Genomic DNA, 25,374 nt, shown 5'->3' on the forward strand with positions numbered 1-25,374 from the left:
AGTAGTTGCCAGGTTTAACATAAGTTCTTGCTGTGCTTCATTTTCCTCATTTTTTGTTGATTAGCTGGTACAACAGGAAATATTTTCAGTTGATTAGCTGATACTTCACCAAGAAAGGCATCAGTAGGAATTGGAAGGATGAGATTTGACATTCACTTAATGCATGACAATGAGTCAGCTGGTGACATTGTTTCCTTCACAAGGCCCCTGAGATGATAGCATGGGTTTTGATGGTTGACTCAGTGCACTAAAAATAAATTGCTTTATGTATTATCAAGATTCTGGTTAAATAATTAAGAGATGGTTTTGCTTAAACTGTATATATTTCTGTATTCACATTATCAGTTATGGCCCATGGTCAACTCTCCTTTTTGCACTTTATATGCCTGTTATTTATGACCCGTTTCTTAAATGCTATGAATTTTGAATTAAATGGTGGCTTATGAACTACTCTCCGTCATTATACTATGGTTGAAGTTTGAGGCAGGTTAACCATGGTAAAATTTTAACTGGATTTCTTTGTTGACATGAGATGAACAGGTGTATGCATTTACAGTATTCACAGACCAGCAATCTGCCTTAGCTGCAATGCACGCTCTAAATGTAAGAACTTTACTATTCAAATACAAAAAGATATTTTAAACATTTTCCTGTAGAGTGTTTGGCATGTATGTTTTCTTTGTCTTGGCGGTCTGAGTTTCTCTTGTCTAAAAGTAGTTTAATCGGAGGAAGTTGCATTAAAGATGCTTTTGTTCTTTCAAGAAACATAATTGTTCAGTAGTAGCTAGAAACCTTTATTGTGTCTTACTCTCTCTTTTATGTTACGTTGTTGATTTAGATTTCTTGGTGATAGGAAGTTTGGTAGGCCCTTGAATGGGTTGGATGAATATTATAGTTGTTTTACTGGAATTGTGATGAATTTTGACAAAGCATTAATATCCTTGAGGGTTAAGCTGTGCATAGTGATAGTATAATGATCACCATGCCCATCTATTCAGTGGTAAAATAACTGTTGTGTATCATCAAGATCGCTTCCTTTTTTATTCCCAAAGGAAAACCTTGTGGGATTCCCCCTGCTTTCCCCGAAATATCTGGATGGAGGGCAGCTTAACTGCGAGTCACAATAGCGGCTGGTAACCCGGGGGAGTCGACCAGATTTAAACCCATGACCTGTGGCCTGCCTGTTGGCAACATGACTTGGGATGCTTTTATTCTTTCAAGAAAACATAATTGTTCGGTAGTAACTAGAAACCTTTATTGTGTCTCTCTCTTTTATGTTATGTTGTTGATTTACATTTCTTGGTGATAGGAAGTTTGGTAGGCCCTTGAATGGGTTGGATGAATATTATAGTTATTTTATTGGAATTGTCGTTAATTTTGACAAAGCATTAATATCCTTGAGGGTTAAGCTGTGCATAGTAATAGTATAATGATCGCCATGCCCATCTATTCAGTGGTAAAATAACTGCCGTGTATCGTCAAGATCACTTCCTTTTTTATTCCCAAGGAAAACCTTGTGGGATTTCCCCTGCTTTCCCTAAAATATCTGGATGGAGGGCAGCTTAACCGCGAGTCACAATAGCGGCTGGTTCTTTGTTAGCCTCAATCAGCCCATGCATGTCAAACTTGTCACAAGTGGGATTTGAAGCTGGGCTGGGAGGATAACAACCTCTCTTAAAAACAGCTGTGCTTGTCACTATACTGTGTTTGTATGCTTCCTTACCTGCTTGTGTTTCTTTGTGCACTAAATTAAGGATATGACTAATTTGTTGATGGAAGAGGCTTCATGGTATTGAGTTGAAGATGAGAATGAAGTATGAGTTGTTTCCATAGGGGATTGGTTCCTTGCCTCCATGAGAGACTGTCCTTTTAATGCTACTACCATACTACCTCATCCATCTTTTCCTTTTTTTGCATGAGGATTTGGCTGGTATTAGTTTACTTATTGCAGAAATAAATTTGATGATCAAAGTAGTCTTAAACAAGTTTGATAGAGTCGTTTTGTGAGTTACATAGAAGCAATAATCATTTTAATGAAACATATACTGCTACCCATATGAAAATAAAGTTATTTTGAAATGACGCTTGTTTCCCTTTTGTGATAGCCTTAGGTAGCAAATAGAAAGAGATCTAGAGATGAGAAAAATGTTTTGGTCAAAAAGACTGCTAAATCCAATATTGTGGAATACAATGTAACGAACAAAGTTCGTACACACACACACAAGTATTCAGAATATTTGGAACATGTAAATATCCATAATAGGATAAATATTAATATATATAAATGTTGATTGTACAAGTGATATCTTGGTTACGAATGAGGGCCCTGTTTATATATACTAGGCAAGGTATCTCTTCATGAATAGTCATTTCCCTTCAGACATGTCTCTTCAATATACTGATTATAATTAATTATTAATTATATATTATGTTCATAACATTGCTATACCCTTTAGAGAGCCTTGTCCCCAAAGCTTATTGATGGAAACACTTGATATCTTTTTCTGTCTTGTAATGTCTTCTTGTCTTTCTCAATTCTCGAAATTTTCATCTTCAAGTTTCAACGATACAAGATGATATGAACTTCTAAGTGTGGTTTAATTTGAACGCTAGAACCCTTCTAGTTTTTCTTGAATTTTATTTAGACTTACCTTTAATTCCTTCGTATAAATTTAGGTAAGTTAAAAATTTTCCTTCCCAACTTTACGATGCACGTTTATCATACGAACGTAATGTATTGATAGGTCGTGTGGATGCAATGTATGGAAAGTCATACAAGGCGTTGTATGGACACAATATTTCAAATTTTAATTGATGGCAACATATGCGTGGTGGTGTGCAACGTACAAAAGGGGTTGGCGGCAGGATGCAAATATGATTGACAATACCGATAGTACCAACGTATCTGTGGCATCAAGGAGTTGAGTTGTGGCAACAAAGATGGCGATGGCGGTGGAGCTTGGCCATGGGTTGGGGGGGGGGATTTGGCGGCAGTAGAGTGGGTGACAGACGGTGGAGATGGTTGACAACCATGTGGGCGACAGACAAGGCATGTGGAATGGCGATTGATCGCTTGCTTGTTGGCGACTGCTCGTAGGACGAAAATGGCAATTATAGTGCGACTGCGACGGCTACAGGTATGTTGTGGTCTCTTTTTTAATACTATTTATCTATTATTTCTATAATTTTTATAATATCTATATATATATATATTTTTTTTTTGAAGTTATCTATATATATATTGTTTTTTTTCCCTTTTTCTTTTGTTTAAATATTTTTTTTTGATATCATATATTTGTATTTATTTTTCAACTTTTTTTTTGCTTCATCACAAATGTCAGAATTGGAGAAACTACAAAAGTTTTAAGGGTGTGACTAAATGCTAACCAATGGCCTGGTGATCACAAAATGCAGCTTTAATACCAATGTAACAAACAAAGTTCATACACACACACACACACACAAGTATTTAGAATATTTGGAATATGGAAATATCCATAATAGGATAAATATTAATATATAAAAATGTTGAATATACAAGTGATATCTTGGTTACAAATGAGGCCCTGATTGATATATTATGCAAGGTACCCCTTCACCAATAGTCATGTCCTTTAAGATATGTCTTTTCAATAGACCAATTATTATTAATTATTAATTATATTATGTTCATAATGAATATACAAAGTGGTAGTGCAAAGGTTGCTCCTATAAAATATATAAAAGCAAAAAATTATATCTAATTTATGCTAGACAAGATAAGATTTTTAGTTTAGTACAGTGAAATGAGAGAGTAGAATGGTGATGCAAAAGCATGCACGCATTGTTGCGAACACAAAAATAACTCCTCCATAAAGGTGTGAAATTTTTTGCTTGACCTTTTAATGCAAAATAGAAATTTCACCTCTTTCACTAGAGGTTTCCTAAATCTTAACCCTACATTTTATTAGCCTTAGGGATGTTATGAAATAGAATATAAAACAACAACAGAAGGAGGCCAATATTTCATATTTTTATAGCCTAATCTTCCAGGTAATTCAAGGAGAAAAGATGCGAAACATCTTGTGATAAGTTTTAGCCCTTTAAGGTAGCTTATTCCACATATGCCATTTTTTTTAGGAGTATAAGGAACATTTTGTTGCCAAGAGATGCCATGAGAGCGAAGAAACTAATGCAAGACATTATCAATGTGTTTTTCTCAACTTCTCCCCCATTAGATTAAAGACAATTGATCTTCTACTTACATGAGCTTTAACAATACTTTGGCAAAACACCTTATACTTGGATTTAATGGTGTTGAACTAAAAAAATTATCAATAAACGTGAGGATGTACTTGGTTTCCCAGGAGAATAAATGGCTATGGGGCCACAAATATCATTGTACTAACTTAAGGGCTTTAAAAGCCTATCTTTCGTTGTCCTTTGGAAAGGACTCTTGATGGTGCTTACCCATCACATATCCCTTGTAAACACCACTAGGAGGGTTGAGTTATGGAAGGCCCTTATGGTGGCTTGGGTGCAGGCGATATGGACAAGCGGCCGATACCTGATATAATTTCTTCTAACTCTGGCTGAATTTCTCCTTCTTTTTCTACAGGTGTATCAGTCATCTAAGGTTAAACTGATTTCCTCATGAGGTTTCCCTCTGATCACCCCAACCCTTATTATTGGCATAAATCAGATCATATGCCTGTTTTCCTCCTTTCGGAACATAATTCCATGGGAATTACAAAAATATACTATTGTTGCTTTTAAACGAGGAAACCGCGTGTTACACGCAAAACACACAGGCGGAGGGCTTTCTTTCCAAAGGAAGGAAAATACACTATCGGCGTTTTAAAACCCACTATAGTATTAATTCTGAAGAATTACACTATCGGCGCAGATAACACTATCGCAATACAATCGGCCCTTCCAGAGTTCCTTCCTCCGACGCGATAACACCTAGTGTTATCGGAGATCGCAATTGCGACTCCAATGCTCCCGACGCAAGGCCCCTTCTACTCTAATCTGGCGATGCGATAACTATTGCGGACTCGATAACCTTTCCACTCTTCCCTATAGTGTTTTGGGTCCGGGCTGTCGGAGTTTCGGACTTCGACAGTTCCAAAGGTTAGCTCTGTCCCGCTCGCACTCAACGATGCAATAAAAGGTTCGGACCCGACGAGGGTATAATCCTTGTACAATAAAATTTCAAGTCCGGAACTCTGCTTCGGCTAAGTAATTTCACGATTTCTCTGTGTAAAACAGAGTCTTCCGCTGCGGAGCTTAACAATGCATGTAAGAGAACAGACATGTCGATATGAAAGGAAAACATAACCTAAAGGCTTCAGCGAAAATATTAATTGGAAAATAAGGTTAATTCATTGATATTCAGACTCAGAAGAAAGCCATTTAAAACTAATACACGCATACAATTACCATTCAACAGAGAATCATAAAATTAGATGCACAGAGAGAGTTTTTGCAGATGATAATGCCTCCGGGCTCGACTCTTCTCGAGTGTCCTGTTATTTCGTTTTATAATTAATAGATAAGCTCCTCGGTCCTTATCCCATACAAAAGCATGCCTTTTACATAGAGCGATTTAAAGCAATTATGCATAAAGCTTATTACAGCTTATCCATAAGCGATTATTATAGCATGATTTTATTCTTAATTCTATCCTTATCCTAAACTAGAAAAGCATGGAAATTGTTGGCTAAAGGACCCCACTCCTTTATCTATAGATTTTTTTGGATTTTTGGAATAAGTTTGAATATTTTCCCTCCAAGTCACATGCTCCTGCATCAAACTCCTGAGGACAAAATTCTTCATGGGCTCCTGTCCATGAGCTCATCTACAGAACTGCCTAGTTTCTGTAGCATGTCTTTTGTAACCCAAGTAGCTTCAGCGGTTGGCTGATCCTTCCATTTTACCAAATACTGGAAGTACTCTCGTCCCCTTGTTTTCTTAAACACCTTCTTGTCCAGAATTCTTTCTGGCTGCAATTCCTTTGTTGTGGGTAACTGTTTTACCTAGTCAATCTCTTGTGTCTCTTGATCTTGTGCTGTATCATCTGTAGTTTCACCTTCATACTTGTACAAGTCAGCAACATTAAAAATTGGTGATATTCCAACATCGGGGGGTAATTCAATCTCATATGCATTTGCAAAAAACTTTCTTAACATTCTGCATGGTCCAATTTTTTTGAACTTCAATTTGTTATACTCCCTCTTTGGAAATCTCTCATTTCTGAGGTGTGCCAATACCAAATCTCCAACTTCAAAGTTTACCTCTCTTCTTTTCATGTCTGCTCTGGTCTTGTACTTGATGTTACTATCCTGCAGCTGCTGTTTCACTTGTTCATGTATTGCTGGCATTTCTGAAGCAAAATCTTCACCCTCTACACTTCTCATCTCATCTTTTCCCAAGTTTCTTAACTCAGATACTCCTCTTGGATGCATTCCATAAACAATATTGAATGGACTCTGTCCTGTACTCATGTTAGGCGAGTCATTATATGCATATTCAGCTTGTGCCAACACTTGATCCCATTGCTTTGGATGTTCTGCAGTAAGACTCCTTAAAAGATTGCCCAAACTCCTGTTCACAACTTCAGTCTATCCATCAGTTTGTGGATGATAGGCAGAGCTGAAACTTAATTTAGTTCCCAATTTCTTCCATAGTGTCCTCCAGAAATGTCCAACAAATTTGGAATCCCTGTCTGAGACAATACTCTTAGGCAACCCATGCAATCTTACAACCTCCTTAAAAAACAAATTAGCAATGTGAGAAGCATCACTAGTCTTATAACATGGAATAAAGTGTGCCATTTTTGAAAATCTGTCCACTACAACAAAAATTGAATCATTACCTCTTTGAGTCTTCGGCAAGCCCAAAACAAAATCCATACTTACCATATGCCAAGGCCTATCTAGAATTGGTAATGGGATATACAAACCTGTGTTTTGGCTCCTTCCCTTTGCATATTGACAGACTTTGCAAGTTTTCACATACTTCTCCACTTTAGATTTCATTTTCGGCCAGAAATAAAATCTGTTTAACTGCTCATAAGTCTTCTCTACACCAAAATGTCCTGCAAGTCATCCACTATGTTTCTCTTTGATTAAGTTCTCCCTCATAGAACAGTTTGGTATGCACAGGTGATTTTTCTTAAACAACAGTCCATCTTGTAAGAAGTAATCCAACCATTTACTCCTATCCATCAAAACATGATTTTTACAAGCTTCAAATGCCTCTTTAAAATCTAGATCTGTTTCATACAATTATTTAAGAAAATCAAAACCCAACACTTGGATTTGACTCTCTTGAAATAATACACTTCTCCTACTTAAGGCATCTGCAACTTTATTTAATTGGCCATTTATATGCTTCAAGACAAAATGGAAACCTTGAAGATACTCTACCCATTTAGCATGTTTCTGGCTGAGCTTTTGTTGCTGCATTATAAACTGTATTGCATGGTTATCTAAATAAAGGATGAATTCCTTTGACATTAGATAATGCCTCCATTTCTTCAATGACTGTACAACTGCATAGAAATCCCTATCATAAGAAGAATACTTCCTTTTTGAATCATTCAACTTTTCACTAAAATAAGCTATTGGTCTGTCTTCCTGACTTAATACACCTCCAATAGCTTCTCTGCTGGCATCACACTTCACTTGGAAAGGTTTACTAAAATCAGGTAGAACCAAAATAGGCTTTTCAGTGATTTTCTTCTTTAACAGTTGAAAATTCTTTTATGCTTCAGCAGTCCATTTAAATGGCTGTTTATCCTTCTTTATGGTCTCAATAATAGGTGCATTGATCTTACTAAAATTCTTGATGAATTTTCTATAAAATCTAGCAAGACCATGAAAACTTCTTACCTCAAAAACACTCTTGGGTGAAGGCCACTCCATGATTGCCTTGATCTTCTTCGGATCCATCTTCAGCCCTTTAGCAGAAATTACGAAACCCAAGTACACTAGCTCTTCTTTCATGAATGAACACTTTTTCAAATTCAACAATAATTTCTCTTGCTATAGCCTTTGTAAGACATAATTCAGATGTCTCACTCGCTCCTCCTTAGACCTGCTATAAACTAATATATCGTCCAGATATACTATTACAAATTTACCAATGAAATCTTTAAAAACTTCATTCATGAGTCTCATAAACGTACTTGGTGCATTTGACAGCCCAAAAGTCCTTACTCTCCATTCATACAAGCCCTCATTTGTCTTAAAAGCGGTTTTCCTCTCATCCTCTTCTCTTATCCTTATCTGATGATACCCACTTTTAAGATCTAGTTTTGAAAAATAATTTGCTCCACTCAAGCAATCCATTAAATCTTCAATTCTAGGTAAAGGAAATCTGTACCTGATTGTGATTTTATTGATGGCTCTTGAATTTGTACACATTCTCCAGCCTCCATCTTTCTTTGGACTCAACACCGTTGGTACTGCGCAAGGACTCAAGCTTTCTCTGATCAGCCCTTTGTCAAGCAATTCTTGCACCTGCTTCCTAACCTCTTCATTTTCTGTAGGAGTCATTCTGTAAGCTGCTTTGTTAGGTAGACTTGCTCTAGGAATCAAATCTATATGATGGCTAATTCTTCTAATGGGTGGCAACTCATTAGGAAAATCATCAACAATAATATCACAATAGTTCTCCAACATTTCTTGAATTTCAATGGGTAAATCAGAAACTTTAGTAGAAGTCACTATTACCTTGGGCTTGCAAATTACAGCAAAATTTACCTCATTCTCTTCAATCTGCTTCAAGTATTCCTTTCCTCCTAGTAACAGAGTTTTTGGATCAGTGTTCTTTCCTGGTACATCTTCTTCTTGTAGAGGCAGCAATGTATGATTGACACCATCCTTTCCAAACTTGTAGGTGTTTCTTTTTCCATCATGCATGGCTCTTTTGTCATATTGCCAAGGTCTTCCAAGCAATATGTGACACACATCCATTGGCATCACATCACATACAATTTTATCTTTATACTTGCCCACCTGAAATTCCACTTCACACTGTTCATTCACTAACAGTTGATGTCCCTTTTGTAACCATGACACCTTGTAAGGTGTTGGATGTTTCATTGTCTTCAGCTTCAATTTCTCCACCACTTCTGTAGAGACCAAATTATCAGTGTTTCCACTATCAATGATCATCTGACAACATTTCCCTTGAACTTTACACACTGTTTTGAATAAAGTCTTTTTTTGTGATGGTTCAACTATCTCCTTTGCTGGCTTGAGCAAAAATTTATTAACTACCAAAGATTCTCCTCTTTCTATTATATTTTCTTCTTCTACCACTGTTGCTTCTCCCTCAATTGGAGCAATAATTGCATTCCTCTGGCTTGTTCCTGCATTCTCTGGGCACTCAAAAGCTCTGTGTCCTAGTTTGTTACATCTGTAACATCTTATTTCTCTTCCTCTTCCTCTGCCTCCTCTTCCTCTAGAAAAACTCCCTCTGCCTCTTGCATCACCTCCTGTGGGTGCATGCTGGGTTGAGCTGCTGCTAGCTCCATCTTTAGGTGCTGTAGATCTTCCTCTACCACCTTGACTTCCCCTTCCTCGGAAAGTACCTCTCCCTCTGGCAGACTGCTTCCTCATGAGTTTTTCTTCAGCTTTCAGTGCTATCTGATAAGCTTCCTCTACTGTTTTAGGAGACAGTATACTTATCTCATCTTGAATGTCCATCCTAAGACCATTCACATATTTGACCACCTTCTCATTTGTATCCTGGTCTTCTCCAGCTCTTATGCTTACCTTGTAGAATTCCTCTGTGTATTCTTTCACTGTCAAAGACCTCTGTTTAAGATTCTGCATCTGTCTGAACAACGTTTGTTGATAATTACTTGGTAGAAACTTACCTCTTAGCTTTGCCACCATTTTGCTCCAATCCTTGATAGGTTGCTTGCCAAGTCTATTTCTTTCTGCTTGCACACCATCCCACCAAAGCGCTGCATGGCCTTTTAGCTTGGTGACAACAAACTTTACTTTCTTCTCACCCTCTGTTTCTTCATAGTCGAAGAATTTCTCCATGCCATTAATCCAGTTTATCAATTCTTCTGGATTCAATCCTCCTTCATATATTGAAACCTTGGTCTTTGGCCTAGCTGTGGATCTCAACACTGATTAGAAGAATCTCATCTCAGGAGTAACGGCTACAGCTTCTTCCTCTGCAGCTTCAATCTCAGGTTCACTAACATCTCCATCATCTATATTTCTTCCTGTTGTTAATGCATCCAATCTAGCTTGCATCTGTTGCACAACTCCCATTACTTCAGCATTTGCAACAGACCGTCCTCTTCCACCACGTCCTCGTCCTCTTCCAACTCTGAAAGCCATAGTAATTTTCCTTCCCCTGTTTCTGAGATTCAATTCAATGTCAGCTAGTAGCTTTGATACCACTAATGGTGGCCTGGGTGCAGGTGATATGGACAAGTGGCCGAGACTTGATATAGTTTCTTCTAACTCTGGCTGAATTTCTCCTTCTTTTTCTACAGGTGTATCAGTCATCTAAGGTTAAACTGATTTCCTCATGAGGTTTCCCTCTGATCACCCCAACCCTTATTATCGGCATAAATTAGATCATATGCCTGTTTTCCTCCTTTCGGAACATAATTCCATAGGAATTACAAAAATATACTAGTGTTGCTTTTAAACGAGGAAACTGCGTGTTACACGCAAAACACAGGCGAAGGGCTTTCTTTCCAAAGGAAGGAAAATACACTATCGGCGTTTTAAAACCCACTATAATATTAATTCTGAAGAATTACACTATCGGCGCAGATAACACTATCGCAATACAATCGGTCCTTCTAGAGTTCCTTCCTCTGACGCGATAACACCTAGTGTTATCAGAGATCGCAATTGCGACTCCAATGCTCCCGACGCAAGGCCCCTTCTACTCTAATCTGGCGATGCGATAACTATTGCGGACTCGATAACCTTTCCACTCTTCCCTATAGTGTTTTGGGTCCGGGCTGTCGGAGTTTCGGACTTCGGCGGTTCCAAAGGTTAGCTCTGTCCCGCTCGCACTCAACGATGCAATAAAAGGTTCGGACCCGACGAGGGTATAATCTCTGTACAATAAAATTTCAAGTCCGGAACTCTGCTCCGGCTAAGTAATTTCACGATTTCTCTGTGTAAAACATAGTCTTCCGCTGCGGAGCTTAACAATGCATGTAAGAGAACATGCATGCCGATATGAAAGGAAAACATAACCTAAAGGCTTCAACAAAAATATTAATTGGAAAATAAGGTTAATTCATTGATATTTAGACTCAGAAGAAAGCCATTTAAAACTGATACACGCATACAATTACCATTCAACAGAGAATCATAAAATCAGATGCACAGAGAGAGTTTTTGCAGATGATAATGCCTCCCGGCTCGACTCTTCTCGAGCGTCCTGTTATTTCGTTTTATAATTAATAGATAAGCCCTCTCGGTCCTTATCCCATACAAAAGCATGCCTTTTACACAGAGCGATTTAAAGCAATTATGCATAAAGCTTATTACAGCTTATCTATAAGCGATTATTACCGCGTGATTTTATTCTTAATTCTATCCTTATCCTAAACTAGAAAAGCATGGAAATTGCTGGCTAAAGGACCCCGCTCCTTTGCCTGTAGATTTTTTTGGATTTTTGGAATAAGTTTGAAGATTTTCCCTCCAAGTCACATGCTCCTGCATAAGGTGAAGAGGACTCGTGTGCTGTAATGATTCGTATTTGGTGTGAACATAACAAATGTGCTTTAGTTTACTTTCATCATTTGCCCTTCCACCATTGCAATGAACTTATTTGAAGTTGGAGGTAGAGAAGACTTTTGCAACTTGTACATATGTTTGGTTTCATCACATTACCCAATGGAAACAACTTTGATGTTGTCGTTGATGTTTTTAGCAACCAATGCATTTGGCCAAAATTCCTCCTTTTTATTGGTGTGAGTAATGGGGTAAATATAGAGAAGATTGGCTCTCACTCTATGAACATGGAGAAAATCTTTGTATTGAGCATTGTCTATTTGAGTAGTATTGCGACTAGAGAATGGAGTGTGGAGTTATCACTAATAGCTACTTACTCACGTTTATGTTCATCATTGTAATTATAGAGGAGGTGTTTTTAGTTCATCATATGCTTGGTAGCCCTAGAATTTGCGATCCATTATTGAGTGGAGGGATACCCATAGAGTAGTGTGTGCGACTAAGTGTGCTATGTAAGCATGGTATTCATAACCTGCATGTCTCACTAGCATGGATTTTTTGTGGAAATGAGATTTGGTCTTTGCTCTTGGAACTATGCAAAGATCTCTATATTCATAATTGATTTCAAGGCTTTCGTTCTTAGTGCAATTTTGAGTGCATAGATGGTATGGCACATATGAAACCTCTATTCTAATTTTGCTTCCAATGCTTGGTTTGTTTACTTTTGGGTTAAGGTGGATGCCCAACCAAATTACATTTGAAGCTTAATGAACAAACTAACATATGAATTGAAATAAACAATGCACTGATATAATGGAATATATAAACACATGATCCAAGAGGATCTTCATGATCAATAAAAGTTGAAGTCTTCAAATGATGATGCAAGGTGTTCAATGTCAAAGAGCATGGTGAGAGCTTTCCAATGATGTTTGAACGAAGTCAAATGGATGTCATATGAGAAAGTTATGGAGTTCTGAAGTTATTGTGAAACAAACAAAAAGTTAGTAGGGTGTGCCATGTGGCATCACAAGGGCTTGACATGTGGCAACATAGTCAGATGACATGGCAGCTCTGGAAGAGGACATGTGCCAGGATTGTTGACAGGTGGCATCTCTAGAGTAGGACACGTGGCATGGATGGTTGATGTGTAAGGTTTACGTGGCATTGATTGGATGTGACATGGCTCAATCAGAAGCTTCCACATGCCAACTTCTGATTGCCCTATTTGGATTGGGTCATTTAAAAATTATATCGGCATGATCTTCGGGTGGGTGGTTTGAACCCTCGACCTCCAAGTTACAAATCATCATCTACTACTATGCCATTAGAACCACTTGTTAAGAGTTGCGAACGACATTCTATATCAAATTTGGAAAGTTTGTTTTTGAGAAAATGGCGCCAATGGGGTTTTACCTCACGACCTACCCGCATGCCAACAAACTCCGCCAAGTCCTCTGCTAGTACACCACAATGGTGGTTCTTGTTATGGGCCGACACTCAATGCATTTTGTTTCTTAATAACACCTTATATTGCAACATGGCGCATAGCTTGCGGGTTTGACCATTGGTCTATTGTGCCCAAATTGTTTATAAACCAGACCTTTGCTATTGCACTAGGGGAGTCGTTGTGCAGGGAATATGAATTAAATTGTTTTGAACAATTTTACACTGTGTATGTTGTAAAAAAACTCAATTTTGAGCTTGAGCACAGAGAAAGATGAGAATAGATTTTTCAGGGTTTCTAGAAATTACCGAGTTGCTGTAGAACAAAGAATCAACTTGGAGATCGTGTTTTGATGTAATTTTGTCACCTTTTGCACCATAGTTAAAGAGGCCATTCCATTGGAAGCGGACCCAAAGACGTAACCCACATTGGGTGAACTTCGTTATCAATCTTTGTTTATTAACTCTGATTTTATTTGCTGTTCATCATTTCATTTTAGTCCTTTCTTGCCCTTACTCATAATTAAGCAAATCAAGTTATAGATTTTTGGATCAAGTTTGGTATTAGAGTAGGTTTGACATGATTTGCGAGTGTGGATGTTGTTGAGAAACCAAGATGCTAGGCGCCAATGGGGTTTTACCTCACGACCTACCCGCATGCCAACAAACTCCGCCAAGTCCTCTACCGGTACACCACAATGGTGGTTCTTGTTATGCGCCGACACTCAATGCATTTTGTTTCGTAATAACACCCTATATTGCAACATGGCACATAGCCTGCGGGTTCGATCGCTGGTCTATTGTGCCCAAATTGTTTATAAACCAGGGGGAGCTATTGTGCAGGGAATATCAATTAAATTGTTTTGAACAATTTTACACTATGTATGTTGTAAAAAACTCAATTTTGAGCTTGAGCACAAAGAAAGATGAGAGTGGATTTTTCAACTTGGAGATCGTGTTTTGATGCAATCTTGTCACCTTTTGCACCATAATTAAACAGGCCATTCCATTGGAAGCGGACCCAAAGACGTAACCCGCATTAGGTGAACTTCGTTATCAATCTCTGTCTATTGGCTCTGAATTTATTTGCTGTTCATCATTTCATTTCATTCCTTTCTTGCTCTTACTCATAATTAAGCAAATCAAGTCATAGATTTTTGTATCAAGTTTGCTATTAGAGTAGGTTTGATAAGATTTGCGAGTGTGGATGTTGTTGAGAAACCAAGATGCTAGTTGATTTGGATTGATTTCTTTTAACTTGATAATTACTTGTGAATGTTTGTTGGCTTCTTATTAAATTTACATTCTCTTCATCAAGTAATTATCAAAATATATAAAACACGAAGATCACAAAGAGACAAAAGACTCAAAAATTAGGCTCGAAGCCAGGGCAAAACCCCAGAAGGGGGAAAACCCAAGAAATCCTCTTCTTATAGAATCAGATTAAAGTGAGATATCCAAGACCTAAGGCCAAGACAAGGTTCCAACCTTCAAGATGCCAAGTCAAGCCAGCAACAAGTCCAACAACAAGAGCAAACTTTAAGATACCAACAAAAGAGTTGTCCTAGTAGAATTTCCACATGTGCGAGCTCAAGAAAGATAAGATTTCAGTCTCTACTTTCTCTCTTTGACTTTGCTCTCTTTTTCGCTCTACTGCAGAAGAATAAAAGATGTGATGACGCGAATTGGTCTCCAGATGAGCTCAACTTGACCTTTATTTATGCTTGTTCAAAGGGGGTCAAATATGCGTCTCTTCTTGGGCAGGGCTAACTTGACAGGTAGGGCCAACTTGGCTTCTTGAGGTGAATTTGACCCAAATTACATCTTTTGAAAATTCTTTTTCTAGGCTATGAATAAGCGTTTGACTTTCACCAATACAAATAATAACGAGCATGAATAACATGCTTGAATAAAATAATAATTTGACATGAGCATGAAACCCATGTTTGAAAAATAAATAAATCTTAGCGTGAAAATGAGCATGCTAGTAAAGATAATCAATTTATTAGTCGTGAAAATTTACATTATGAAAACTGACAATAATTTCATCTTTCAACACTCCCTCTTAACTAGGTAGGTATTTATAATGACACAACAAGATATTCTCAAATTGAAATATTCTCATAAGAAAGGATCTCAGATTGATAAGCATCATCATAACCAACATTGTCAAAAAGAGCAAGGCCTTGTCTAACAAGATTTATCTCTCCACTAGATCGGAGCAAAATGTTGGGAGGCATAAATTTGGACACCTCCGACTCTCTAGGCACATACATCATCCAGATGTTCACCAGGTATGTCCTCACAAAACTATTCTTATCTTTGATATCCATCCTCAAAGGATATCGGTCCTCGGGACTATTCTTATTTTAGATACAAATCTCTAAAGAATATTGGTCCCAGATGCTTATCCAATCCACCATTCTCCTTACCAGAGCCTTCACTAGGCTTACTGTTGTTAGTCTTGGCCATAGTTCATGACACATGGAGAATACAGTGCCCATCCTCACTCCCTATCAACCGGGGTGGAGATTCTCACTCCCTCTCAAACAAGGAGAAATAACCGAAAGTCTAAGCTTGTCAAAGATACTCATCAATGCATCGATTACTTGGTCTTTTGTGGAGATTTGTTGTAGCTTCTTGGCTCGTATCTACAACACGTCATAACAAGCTTCGATCTTCATGGTTCTCTGACAATCTTAATGCAACTTTGAATTCAACATGTCATCAAGTAGTCCATCAAACATCTTATGGAGCCAAACTTCACATCTGATTGCACACACCTTCACATCTTCTTGCTTTGTAACAAGGTTTTGCTTTCATGTTCTTCTAAGAAATTATATCAGATTTCAATCAACAATAGTATCTCTATCAACATCAATATCATCAATCAATGCGTTCATGGATTGAACCAATCAACTACCGGTACAACTATCAGAATTCTTCAACTTCTTTTATATATCTATCATCTTGTCTTTTTTATCATAAGCTTCTCTAGTTTGTACCAAATCTAATAGTTCCCTTTTGCCGGCTAAGGTAAGTGAACTTCTTGCTTTCATGTTGCCATTTAATCAACGTCTTCTTCCTTCTACTTAATCTTCATATTTTGACGTGTTCTTCTAATTCTTCCATTTGCTAATCAAGCTTAGATAGATCTTGTCTTGACCTGCAACCTTTATTAGAAGACTATGAAAGAACAAAAAGCAAAGTACAAAGATAAAATGGCAATAGTAGTAATGTAGAGTACTTATCTTTTGAGCAAGGTTGGCTTCCTCTTAATCTAGGATCTGTTCACCAACCTTGTTCTCACATTAGCTTGATGTCATTATTATCAAGGGTTAGATCTACCTCTTATAGTAAGCACGATTAGATAGGTTTTTTGTTCCTGGGGTTCTTCTTAATCCAAACTATGCCAGGGTTTACAAACTCTAGTTTCTAAAGTCTTCAAGATCTGTCAGATTATAAATTGCAAGTTCTATATATATACAAACCCTAAAAATATCATTAGCATGCTTTCTATATAGAATCCATTTCATTCATAACCTTTATATGCAAGGAAAGACTTCAAATGCTAATGATTTCTAAAATATATCTTTACAAACCCTTTCTAAGATACATTACTATATTTCAAGAGATCAATATCTTAGTGTCACTACTATTGACATAGATCATTAGTTGCAAATGAACAATAGTCTATACGTACCTCTTTTAACTTTACCTGTTCTCCATTATTGCCTTTGGGTATGGTACTATATTGTAACTTCTTGAGGTTGCTTATACTAAAATCTAACTTCTCATTCAATTCACTGCTGCAACCTAGTATTCTTATGGTCTTTACATTGATCTCAGCCCTTTGTCCTTCAAGCTTTCAACATTCAATGCCAATTTGGTCGGCTTCAAGGTTTCATTCATTCTTTTATTACATATAGGGGTCTTGGAAGCGTGGTTGCTTCATATACTCATATATCTATTCATGATTCTTCTAGTCTCAGCCTTTAGGATGTCATTGGTCCAAGGACTACGTATATCACAAAAGAAAATGTCTAATATGATGTCACAAAATATGCATTCTTCCATAGAGTACTCAAAGTAATTTCGGCCTCTTCCTCAAAATGTCATAGTTCTATTCTCAATGAAGATATATAGCCATATGACAACGTTCCTCAGTCCTTGTATACAATGCCATAGATGAGCTTCGCATATCTTATCTTAGTTCAAAGTTCCAACCTTTGATTACGTAGTACCAGTGTCTTTTATAGATTGTATACCATAGTAAGGTGACCTTTGTGTATGTCACCAATTTCTGTTTGTCAAAAATTGCAGAGTCACGTCCCTCATGTCCTTTCGTATATACCTCATAATCTCGCCCTTGTCTTAAATGACAAAGATAATTCAGATGCCACATAGGTTCTATGCTTAGATCTTCGGCTTTGCTACCCCAGACTTGTTTCCTTATGGATGATTCAAATCTTCAACTATATTTTTGATTGCCATGTATAGGATAATAGTGGATAAATTTACATGGCAATTTACAAGGTAATATACAAATTAAGATAACCTTCATTCCTGTAATGATATGAGATAATTTGTACCTTCGATTAGATTTGCCTTCGATGTCATGGAGACTTGTAAATTTTCTTTACCACAAATATTCTTTTCTTGATCATCAACATCTCTAGATTGGAACTCGAATCATCACATAGAATTTCAATACTGGAATTACATCATAGAGGGAGACTCAGACCTTCTCTTTTCACAGAGGCTTGGCTTTGACTCTTCACTCAAACTTGTCATATCAATAGTAGACTTGAATTTTAACCACAGTGAAACTTGAGGCTCGGATTACTGGTCATGCAAAGATGATCTTTGGACTTCATGGTTTAGAGGTACAAGGAGACATGGGAAACTTGATTTGAAGCTTGGTCTTTTTCTGAATCTGAGTCAAACTAGATCTTTTTCCTATTCGGTCCTTAGGCTCGAGACATCTCTGAGAATGAGGTTGAGCTATTTCGGTTAGGTAGCTTGCTTCCAAGTTTAAGGGCTTTGACCTCCTTTAAGGATATTTGATTTTTAGGTTTAGATTGAATTCATCTCTGGTCCAAAACTTTTGATTTTGTTGGAGGCAACTTAGATACCTTTAACAAAGATCTGAGTTGGGTTTTCTAGGGATTAGGGCTTCAACTGATACACAAAGATAAGTTTAGTTCCCTACAAGATGTGATCTCCAACTTCCCTTGCTTCACCATAGCTCTTCAAGGTGCCAACAAAGAGAGATCTTCAAACTGACCTTCCTTCACCTTGGCTTTGATACCATGTTGAGAAACCAAGATGCTAGTGGATTTGGATTGATTTCTTTAACTTGATAATTACTTATAAATGCTTGTTGGCTTCTTATAAAATTTACATTCTCTTCATCATGCAATTATCAAAATTTATAAAACATGAAGATCACAAAGAGACAAAGGACACAAAAATTAGGTTCTAAGCCTGGGAAAAACCCCACAAGGGCAAAAACCCAAGAAATTCTCTTCTTATAGAATCAGATCAAAGTGAGATATCCAAGACCCAAGGCCAAGACAAGACTCCGAGCTTCAAGATGCCAAGTCAAGCCCTCCTTTCAAGATATCCTTCCAGCGACAAGTACAACAACAAGTACAACAAGAAGTCCAACAACAAGAACAAACATTAAGATACCAACAGGAGATTTGTCCTAGTAGAATTTCCACACGTGTGAGCTCAAGAAAGATAAGATTTCAGCCTGTACTTTCTCTCGTTGACTTCGCTCTCTTTTTTGCTCTACTACAAAAGAATAGAAGACGAGATGATGCTAATTGGTCTCCAAATGAGCTCAACTTGACCTTTATTTATGCTTCTTCATAGGGGGTCGAAAAGGTGTCTCTTCCTGGGTAGGGCCGACTTGGCTTCTTGAGTGAATTTGACCCAAATTACATCTTTTGAAAATTCTTTTTCTAGGCTATGAATAAGCCTTTGACTTTGACCAATACAAATAATAATGATCATGAAGAACATGCTTGAATAAAACAATAATTTGACTTAAGCATGAAACTCATGGTTGAAAAGTGAATAAATCTTAGCATGAAAAAGAGCATGCTAGTAATGATAAACAATTTATATGCCATGAAAATTTACATTATGAAAATTGACCATAGTTACGTTTTTCAACAGATGCTTACTCGATCAAAAGCTCAAACGAGGAGAAGGATTGTTGGAGGAATATGACCTTGAAATAGGCTCAAGACACACAAACCAACCACAATGAAAGCCATGGTGGAGGAATTGTATCGTGAGTGAAAGTATTAAGGGGAAAGTGGTCCATCAGTAAAAGCAGAGGGAGCTGGGGTCCTCTTAAGACTTCTTTTTCTTTTGGTTCAAGAAAAACTTTTTTAAAGAAAGAGAAAACTTCGTCTAAATCATCTTTTGTTAAAACTTGATGTTAATTTTGATTTTCCCACTTATGATGCTGAGCTTAATGTAGAGAAGTTGGACAATTGGATCGAACAACTAGAGGTTTATTGCAGGATCCATAAGATTGTGAAGGACAAAGCCATGATCCAGCTTGCTTTGCTTTGATTGAGTGGTTTAATCTTGATTGTGAAATTTCCAACTATTGCAACAACTGGAAATTATTCTTCTAACTAAATATTATTATGTGCAATTTATTTGCTATTACGACAAATAACGAATAAAATCACTATCACAATTTTCACCGAAATAAAATTCACTGCGGAAATTAAATTTGGAACTGAGAAATAAAAAGCACACACAATAAAAATGACACCGTTATTTTTGGACAAATGTCCCTGGAAAAATCCAATGTGGGAAAACCGGTGCAGCAGATGAGGGTTTTATTATTATCATGTAGCATTCAAATGTCTGAGTACAATCTGGATGCCAAACTAGCAATCCCATGCAAGATAATCTGGCCAAAAATTAATGAGACAATTTTTGTCTCACCCAACACTGATCCAGCTCCAAATCTGGCACAAACATGCTACTTGCACTGCCACTGCGTCAGCTTTTGCGTAGGCCAAACTCGCACTCCCTGGAGGCTGCTATGATGTTGTCGTTCTGCCCAACTCAGTTTTTGAGAATGACTTGCTTGACCTTCTGGAATTTGTCCCGGCCTCCAACAACTTAATCAACTCTCTCTTCAGCTAAATCACACTCCTCCTCCGAAGCTTCCTGTGTAGTTCTTGCGCAACCTCTTTGAGGAAAACTCGACCCTCCTGCTACTGACTCTTCGAAACTGGAAACTCCTCCAAAATCACTGTCTTTGCTCCTTCTCTATCTTTGCATCTCTTCTAGCTCAAACTTCTCTCCCTTGCTCGATCTCTGCAACTGGGTAGCTTGATATCTGCCAAGGAACTCGATCTCACAAGTGTTTTCTCCATCTACCCATCGAGTTGCTCTTATAATCTCTCATTGGTGAACCGACGACCATGATTAGATCTCCGTCTACGACTAAGGTTATCTCAAACTCGATCCGTGTGAGTTTCTAGAGAATTTTCACCTTTCTCAACTAATTACTATCAATTAATCACTTTTCCTAAGTTAGACATAGGAAATATTTAATTATTTATCAATTAACTTAATAAGTTAATTAGCTGTCTCTAGGTGTTTTCTCCCGAAACTTTTTCTGGGTTCTGGAGATCTTGTGCTCTTTAGCTTCTCTAACACAAGTTGAGACTAGAACACCTTTTTGATGCTACAGAAAATAACATTGATCTGGTGGGAGAGCAAAACCCAAGAAGACCTCCTTCAATATGGTAAAGTAATATCTTCTTGGTATGAATTTATTGCTGTGTTAAGAAGACAATTCTATCCATTAGCTTACAAGCAATAAGCCATAATGGACTAGCAATTTTTTTGACAACGTAAGGGGCAAAGTGTTTAGAGTTACACTCATGAGTTTAGAAAGAAAGCTTTGATTTTGGGTATTCTGTTAGATACACAAGAAGCTCTTCTTAAGTACTTTGGCGGTTTGCATAGTTTTCTTTGATACCATCCTTATTTTCAATCCTACTATCTTGGATGAAGTTTGTGTTCAAGTCACTCATCTTGAATCTAGGGGGAAGAATGTTGATAACGGTTTCTTTGTGGAACCTATTCTGTCAAAGGAAGGCAAGAACAAAGGAAAGGAGAAACTAACAACCATAATGGAGAAGGAAGATCATGATGAAGTCTGAAGATCACTATTGGAGGTTGCCTCCAGAGCTTAGATCCAAATGGTTGTGAGATTGGAAGAGTAAGCAAAAGACGACTGTGGCAGTCCAACAAGATCTGGGGTCTCACTCAGGTGATGAAACAAAAATCATAGTTTTAGGTGTTCAAGATATATTATCTTCTCATGCTAGTTCAAGCTATACTGTTCAATCACCTAACTCTGAAAAGAAAAGAAGTGAGCTCTTCCCTATTAGAATCATAACAAGGCATACTAAAGTTTGATACACTTTTTGATAGTGGTTCCCAAGTAAATCTCATTTTTGAAGCTAATTGTCAAGAAGTTAGGCTTGGAAACTAAACCTGATGTAAAACCTTACCCTTTGGGATGGGTGTGTGATAATGCTAAGTTTCAAGTCACTAGATAGTGTAAACTCAGATTTGCGATCACCGTTAACTTTACAGGTGAGGTTGAATTTGCAGGTAGTACCTCTTGATATTGTGGAATTGTGTTGGGAAGCCTGTATTTGTATGATAGGAAGGCCATTTTCTTCAAAGAGGAGAACAAGTACCATCTCATTAAGATGGGATTGAATACATTGTAAGAGATCATCGTATGAAAACTAGTCTCTCTCTTGTTACTAGAAGACAACTAAAAAGGCTTGTGAATGCAAGCAAGAATTTTTCTATTGTGTCTGCAAAAACAATTGAGGAATGTGATCTCAAACATAAAAATGAAATAGTTAAGTGTGTGTTTGACAATGAGGTGTTTCAAGATTCTCAAGAGCTGCAACATGAGAATTCACTACATGCAAGTATTTATGATCTTGTTAAGAAGATCAAACATGCTGTTGATTCATTTTCAATAACAACCTTATGTTCATTTCTAATGCAAATGTATTGTGTATGATTAGTAGTTGAAACAATGAATGCAAATAGTTGTGAATGGACAAGAATGATAGGTTATGTCAACAATATTATTTTAGTTTTCATCCTTATACAATTTGTTATGATAAACTAGGTGTTCCAAGCATGGAGGACATATACACAAGTGGGGAGGTAGTACCCTTATTTTCTGAAAATAAAATACTTTTGGTGTTCCAAATGCTTCTAGTGGGGAAGGATTGATCCAGGAAGATGTTCATGATTGATAAAAATCTAAGTCTTCAAATGCTAATGCAAGGCATTCCACATCGAAGAGCACGACGAGACCTTTCAAATGGTGTTTGAACGAAGTGAAACAAATGTTGTATGAGAAAGTTATGGCGTATTGAAGTTTTCGTGAAACGGGGAAAAACATTAGTAGATAATGTTGACCACTGAAGTGTACCCAAAGATTTTTGAAGACTTTATGCCCAAGGATGTATTAGAGGCTTTATGTACCATTAGAGTTCATCATATCATCAGAGTTTTTCAACTCTACTTCTTCTCATCTTCTGTTGTACTCAGATTCCACAAGCCCTACGGGGATGATGTAAAGTGATGCTAGTATGATGAGTTGAGTCATGTAACAAGCCTAGGTAACCTGGGACCTTGTCATCAAGTGAGTTTACTTTGGGAGGTTTTTTTTCACTTGGTTAATTATTATATCCTTACGGGGAATTAATAATTAATTGATTTTTTTCTTCCAAGCATAACCCCAAAGCCGGAGTACGACCTGAAGGCGAGGCCTTGGGTGAGTCCTAGTGTTTAGAGTCATTTTATATTTTACCATACTAGATCACTCGTAAAATTTCGTGGAATTTGATTAGGTCTATGGGTCATTTTTGAAATTTTTTAAATTTCTCGTAGGGCAAAGATTTGAATAAAATTTGAATGTATAATGTAATCAGTGATTTCTAGAGAGGGCCTAGGGGTCATTTTTTAATTTTCCGTAGGGTGAAGATTTGAAATAAATCTGAATGTATAATGTAATAAGTGATTTATAGAGAAGTTGTATGGGGTATGTGTGCTCAAAATTACATTACTCACCCTCAACTTTCTACTATGACACACTTTGAGGGGTAAAAAATAAGTTTTAGACCCCCAAAACTCACTTTTCCTAAGTTTAGTGGGAAATCTGGCAATAAATTAAACCAGAAATAAATTAAATGAAGAAAAATAAGTAGCTCCATGTGACAAAATGACATGGAAATTATCTCAAGTCAAAGGAATGAGTCAAAAGACAAGTGGAGGATGATTTGGTACCTTGCGTCATAAATACATGGCCCACTGAAGGAAATCGAATTTTTTGGCATTAATGAGGAAGCTGCTTTCTTGGAAAATTCGAATTTGTGGAGTTAATGCTCATTTGGGAGGATTTGAAAGAATATTTGGCAGAGATTTTTGTGGAAATTTGTCTCACATTGGTTGCCACCCATTTACACTTGTCATTCTATCAAGAAACACAAGTTTGCTCAAGAGGCCCACACAATTCCTAGAGGAGGACTACGCATGGCTTGAAGGGGACAAGAGTGGAGAGGTGTCACCTGATGGCTTGATTGTTGGGAGTTGACTCCCTCTCTTTCACACTTGGCTTTGCTCATCTTCACACTTGGAGATTTCGATTTTGCTTGAAGAGTTCTTGATGCCACCTATGGTATTCGATTTGGTGAAGGCTCTACACTTGGCATCTCTCATCCACACTTGGAATTCAATTTCCTCCCTTGGGATCTTCTCCATGGCCATTTGTCACTTGGTTGCTATGTTGGGATTGACTCCCATTTCTCTATATAATGGAGCTTTGTGCTCTCATTTTGTATCATTATTACGAGCTATTGTGTTTGGAGAAGCTCTGCGCTTATGTACACTTGTTGTGAATTGCAATAAAGACTTTGGGGTTCATTCATGAGTTGTTGTTCCATTGGAGTATGATGATTGGCTCACTATTGGTATAATTTCTTTTGCTCATGCTTTGATTTATGTTATTTCCATATGCTCTTGTAGATTTGTTAATGTAAATCTATCTTGCATTGACAATTGATTTAGGAATATGTTTTAGGTGTAGAAATCTCTAGCTGGAGTTTTCACATAAGTGCCTTGAGGAAAGACTATTGAAAACTCTCACTACCTCTCTTTTAATACCTATCAAACATTCAAGATCTATTTCCAAGGAGGCCGTGGACACTAGAAGGAGTTGCAAAGAAGGCTAGGCCGTGGGCCCTTATGGAGATTGCAATTTTTTGATTTTAGAAAGACTTCTTTGGCCTTTGAGGTTGCTATTGTTTTGAGGGATATTATAACTTTTTCTAGCTCACAATCTTGTACAAATTCCATTCACCTTTTGGGTCAAGAAATTGATAAAATATCTCTTTTTCTTGTGGGAGCTTGGGTTTTTGCCCAAGGCATCATTTCTCCTTATTTAGAAAGAGGATTTTGTGTGGGTGTATTATTTTTGGCATCTCATCTTTTCTAACTTTCTTTTTTTTAGTTCATTTTGCATGCTTTAAAATTCACACAACCTCACCATCATATTTCGATTTGTAAGTTAGATCTTGCTACAAGTTTCATTTGATGCTCTGCATTTCAATTTGTTTTGAAGTACAAGCTAATATTTTGCTTTAGAGCAACTCACTTTTCACATGCAAGTATTTGGAGTTATGTGGCAAATTTAATTTAGTTGCTTAACAATTTGCTTTCTTTGGGATACAATTGCCTCACTATAGGCTCATTTGTTATTTTGCTCACTTATTTTCCAGCATACTTTACATGCAAGCATTGTATTCTTGGCTCCATATCATTTAAATCTTGCTTCAGTTTCTTGTTCATTGGCTAAAGCATTTACTTAAAGCAAACTTGCAAAATCATTTACTTATGAAGCTTATGATTATATGTCTTGAGTGAAAATTTTCAAGTTATATCATTGTGAGCATTTCCATTTACTTGAGGCAATTCCTCTTTTGCAAAGCAAACTTACTTGCATCACTTTAATTCAGTTACAAGCTAATTTCCTTTTCCAATTGAAGTTACTTTTGCAATTTACTTTGAGCATTATCTCATTTCCATTATTTTGAAGCATTGCAAATCTCTTTTGGGAAAATTCACTTGCATCTCATTCAGG

The 25,374-nt window shown here is 37.2% G+C and overlaps 1 protein-coding gene across 4 annotated transcripts in view; it reads left to right on the forward strand.

Moving 5' to 3' along the window:
- Positions 1 to 25,374, forward strand: part of LOC149146368 (RNA-binding (RRM/RBD/RNP motifs) family protein) — a 218,155-nt gene that overhangs the window by 21,288 nt on the left and 171,493 nt on the right. For all 4 annotated transcript variants that reach the window (XM_089448281.1, XM_089448282.1, XM_089448283.1 and 1 more), the window contains exon 2: positions 541 to 603. In XM_089448281.1, the coding sequence (XP_089304407.1) occupies positions 541 to 603 (63 nt within the window). The remainder of the gene's footprint in view (positions 1 to 540; positions 604 to 25,374) is intronic.

This window comes from Pinus tabuliformis, chromosome X, assembly GCF_031772625.1.
Source record: "Pinus tabuliformis cultivar Carrire ecotype Pingquan chromosome X, CPIR1, whole genome shotgun sequence".
Taxonomy (NCBI): Eukaryota; Viridiplantae; Streptophyta; class Pinopsida; order Pinales; family Pinaceae; genus Pinus; species Pinus tabuliformis.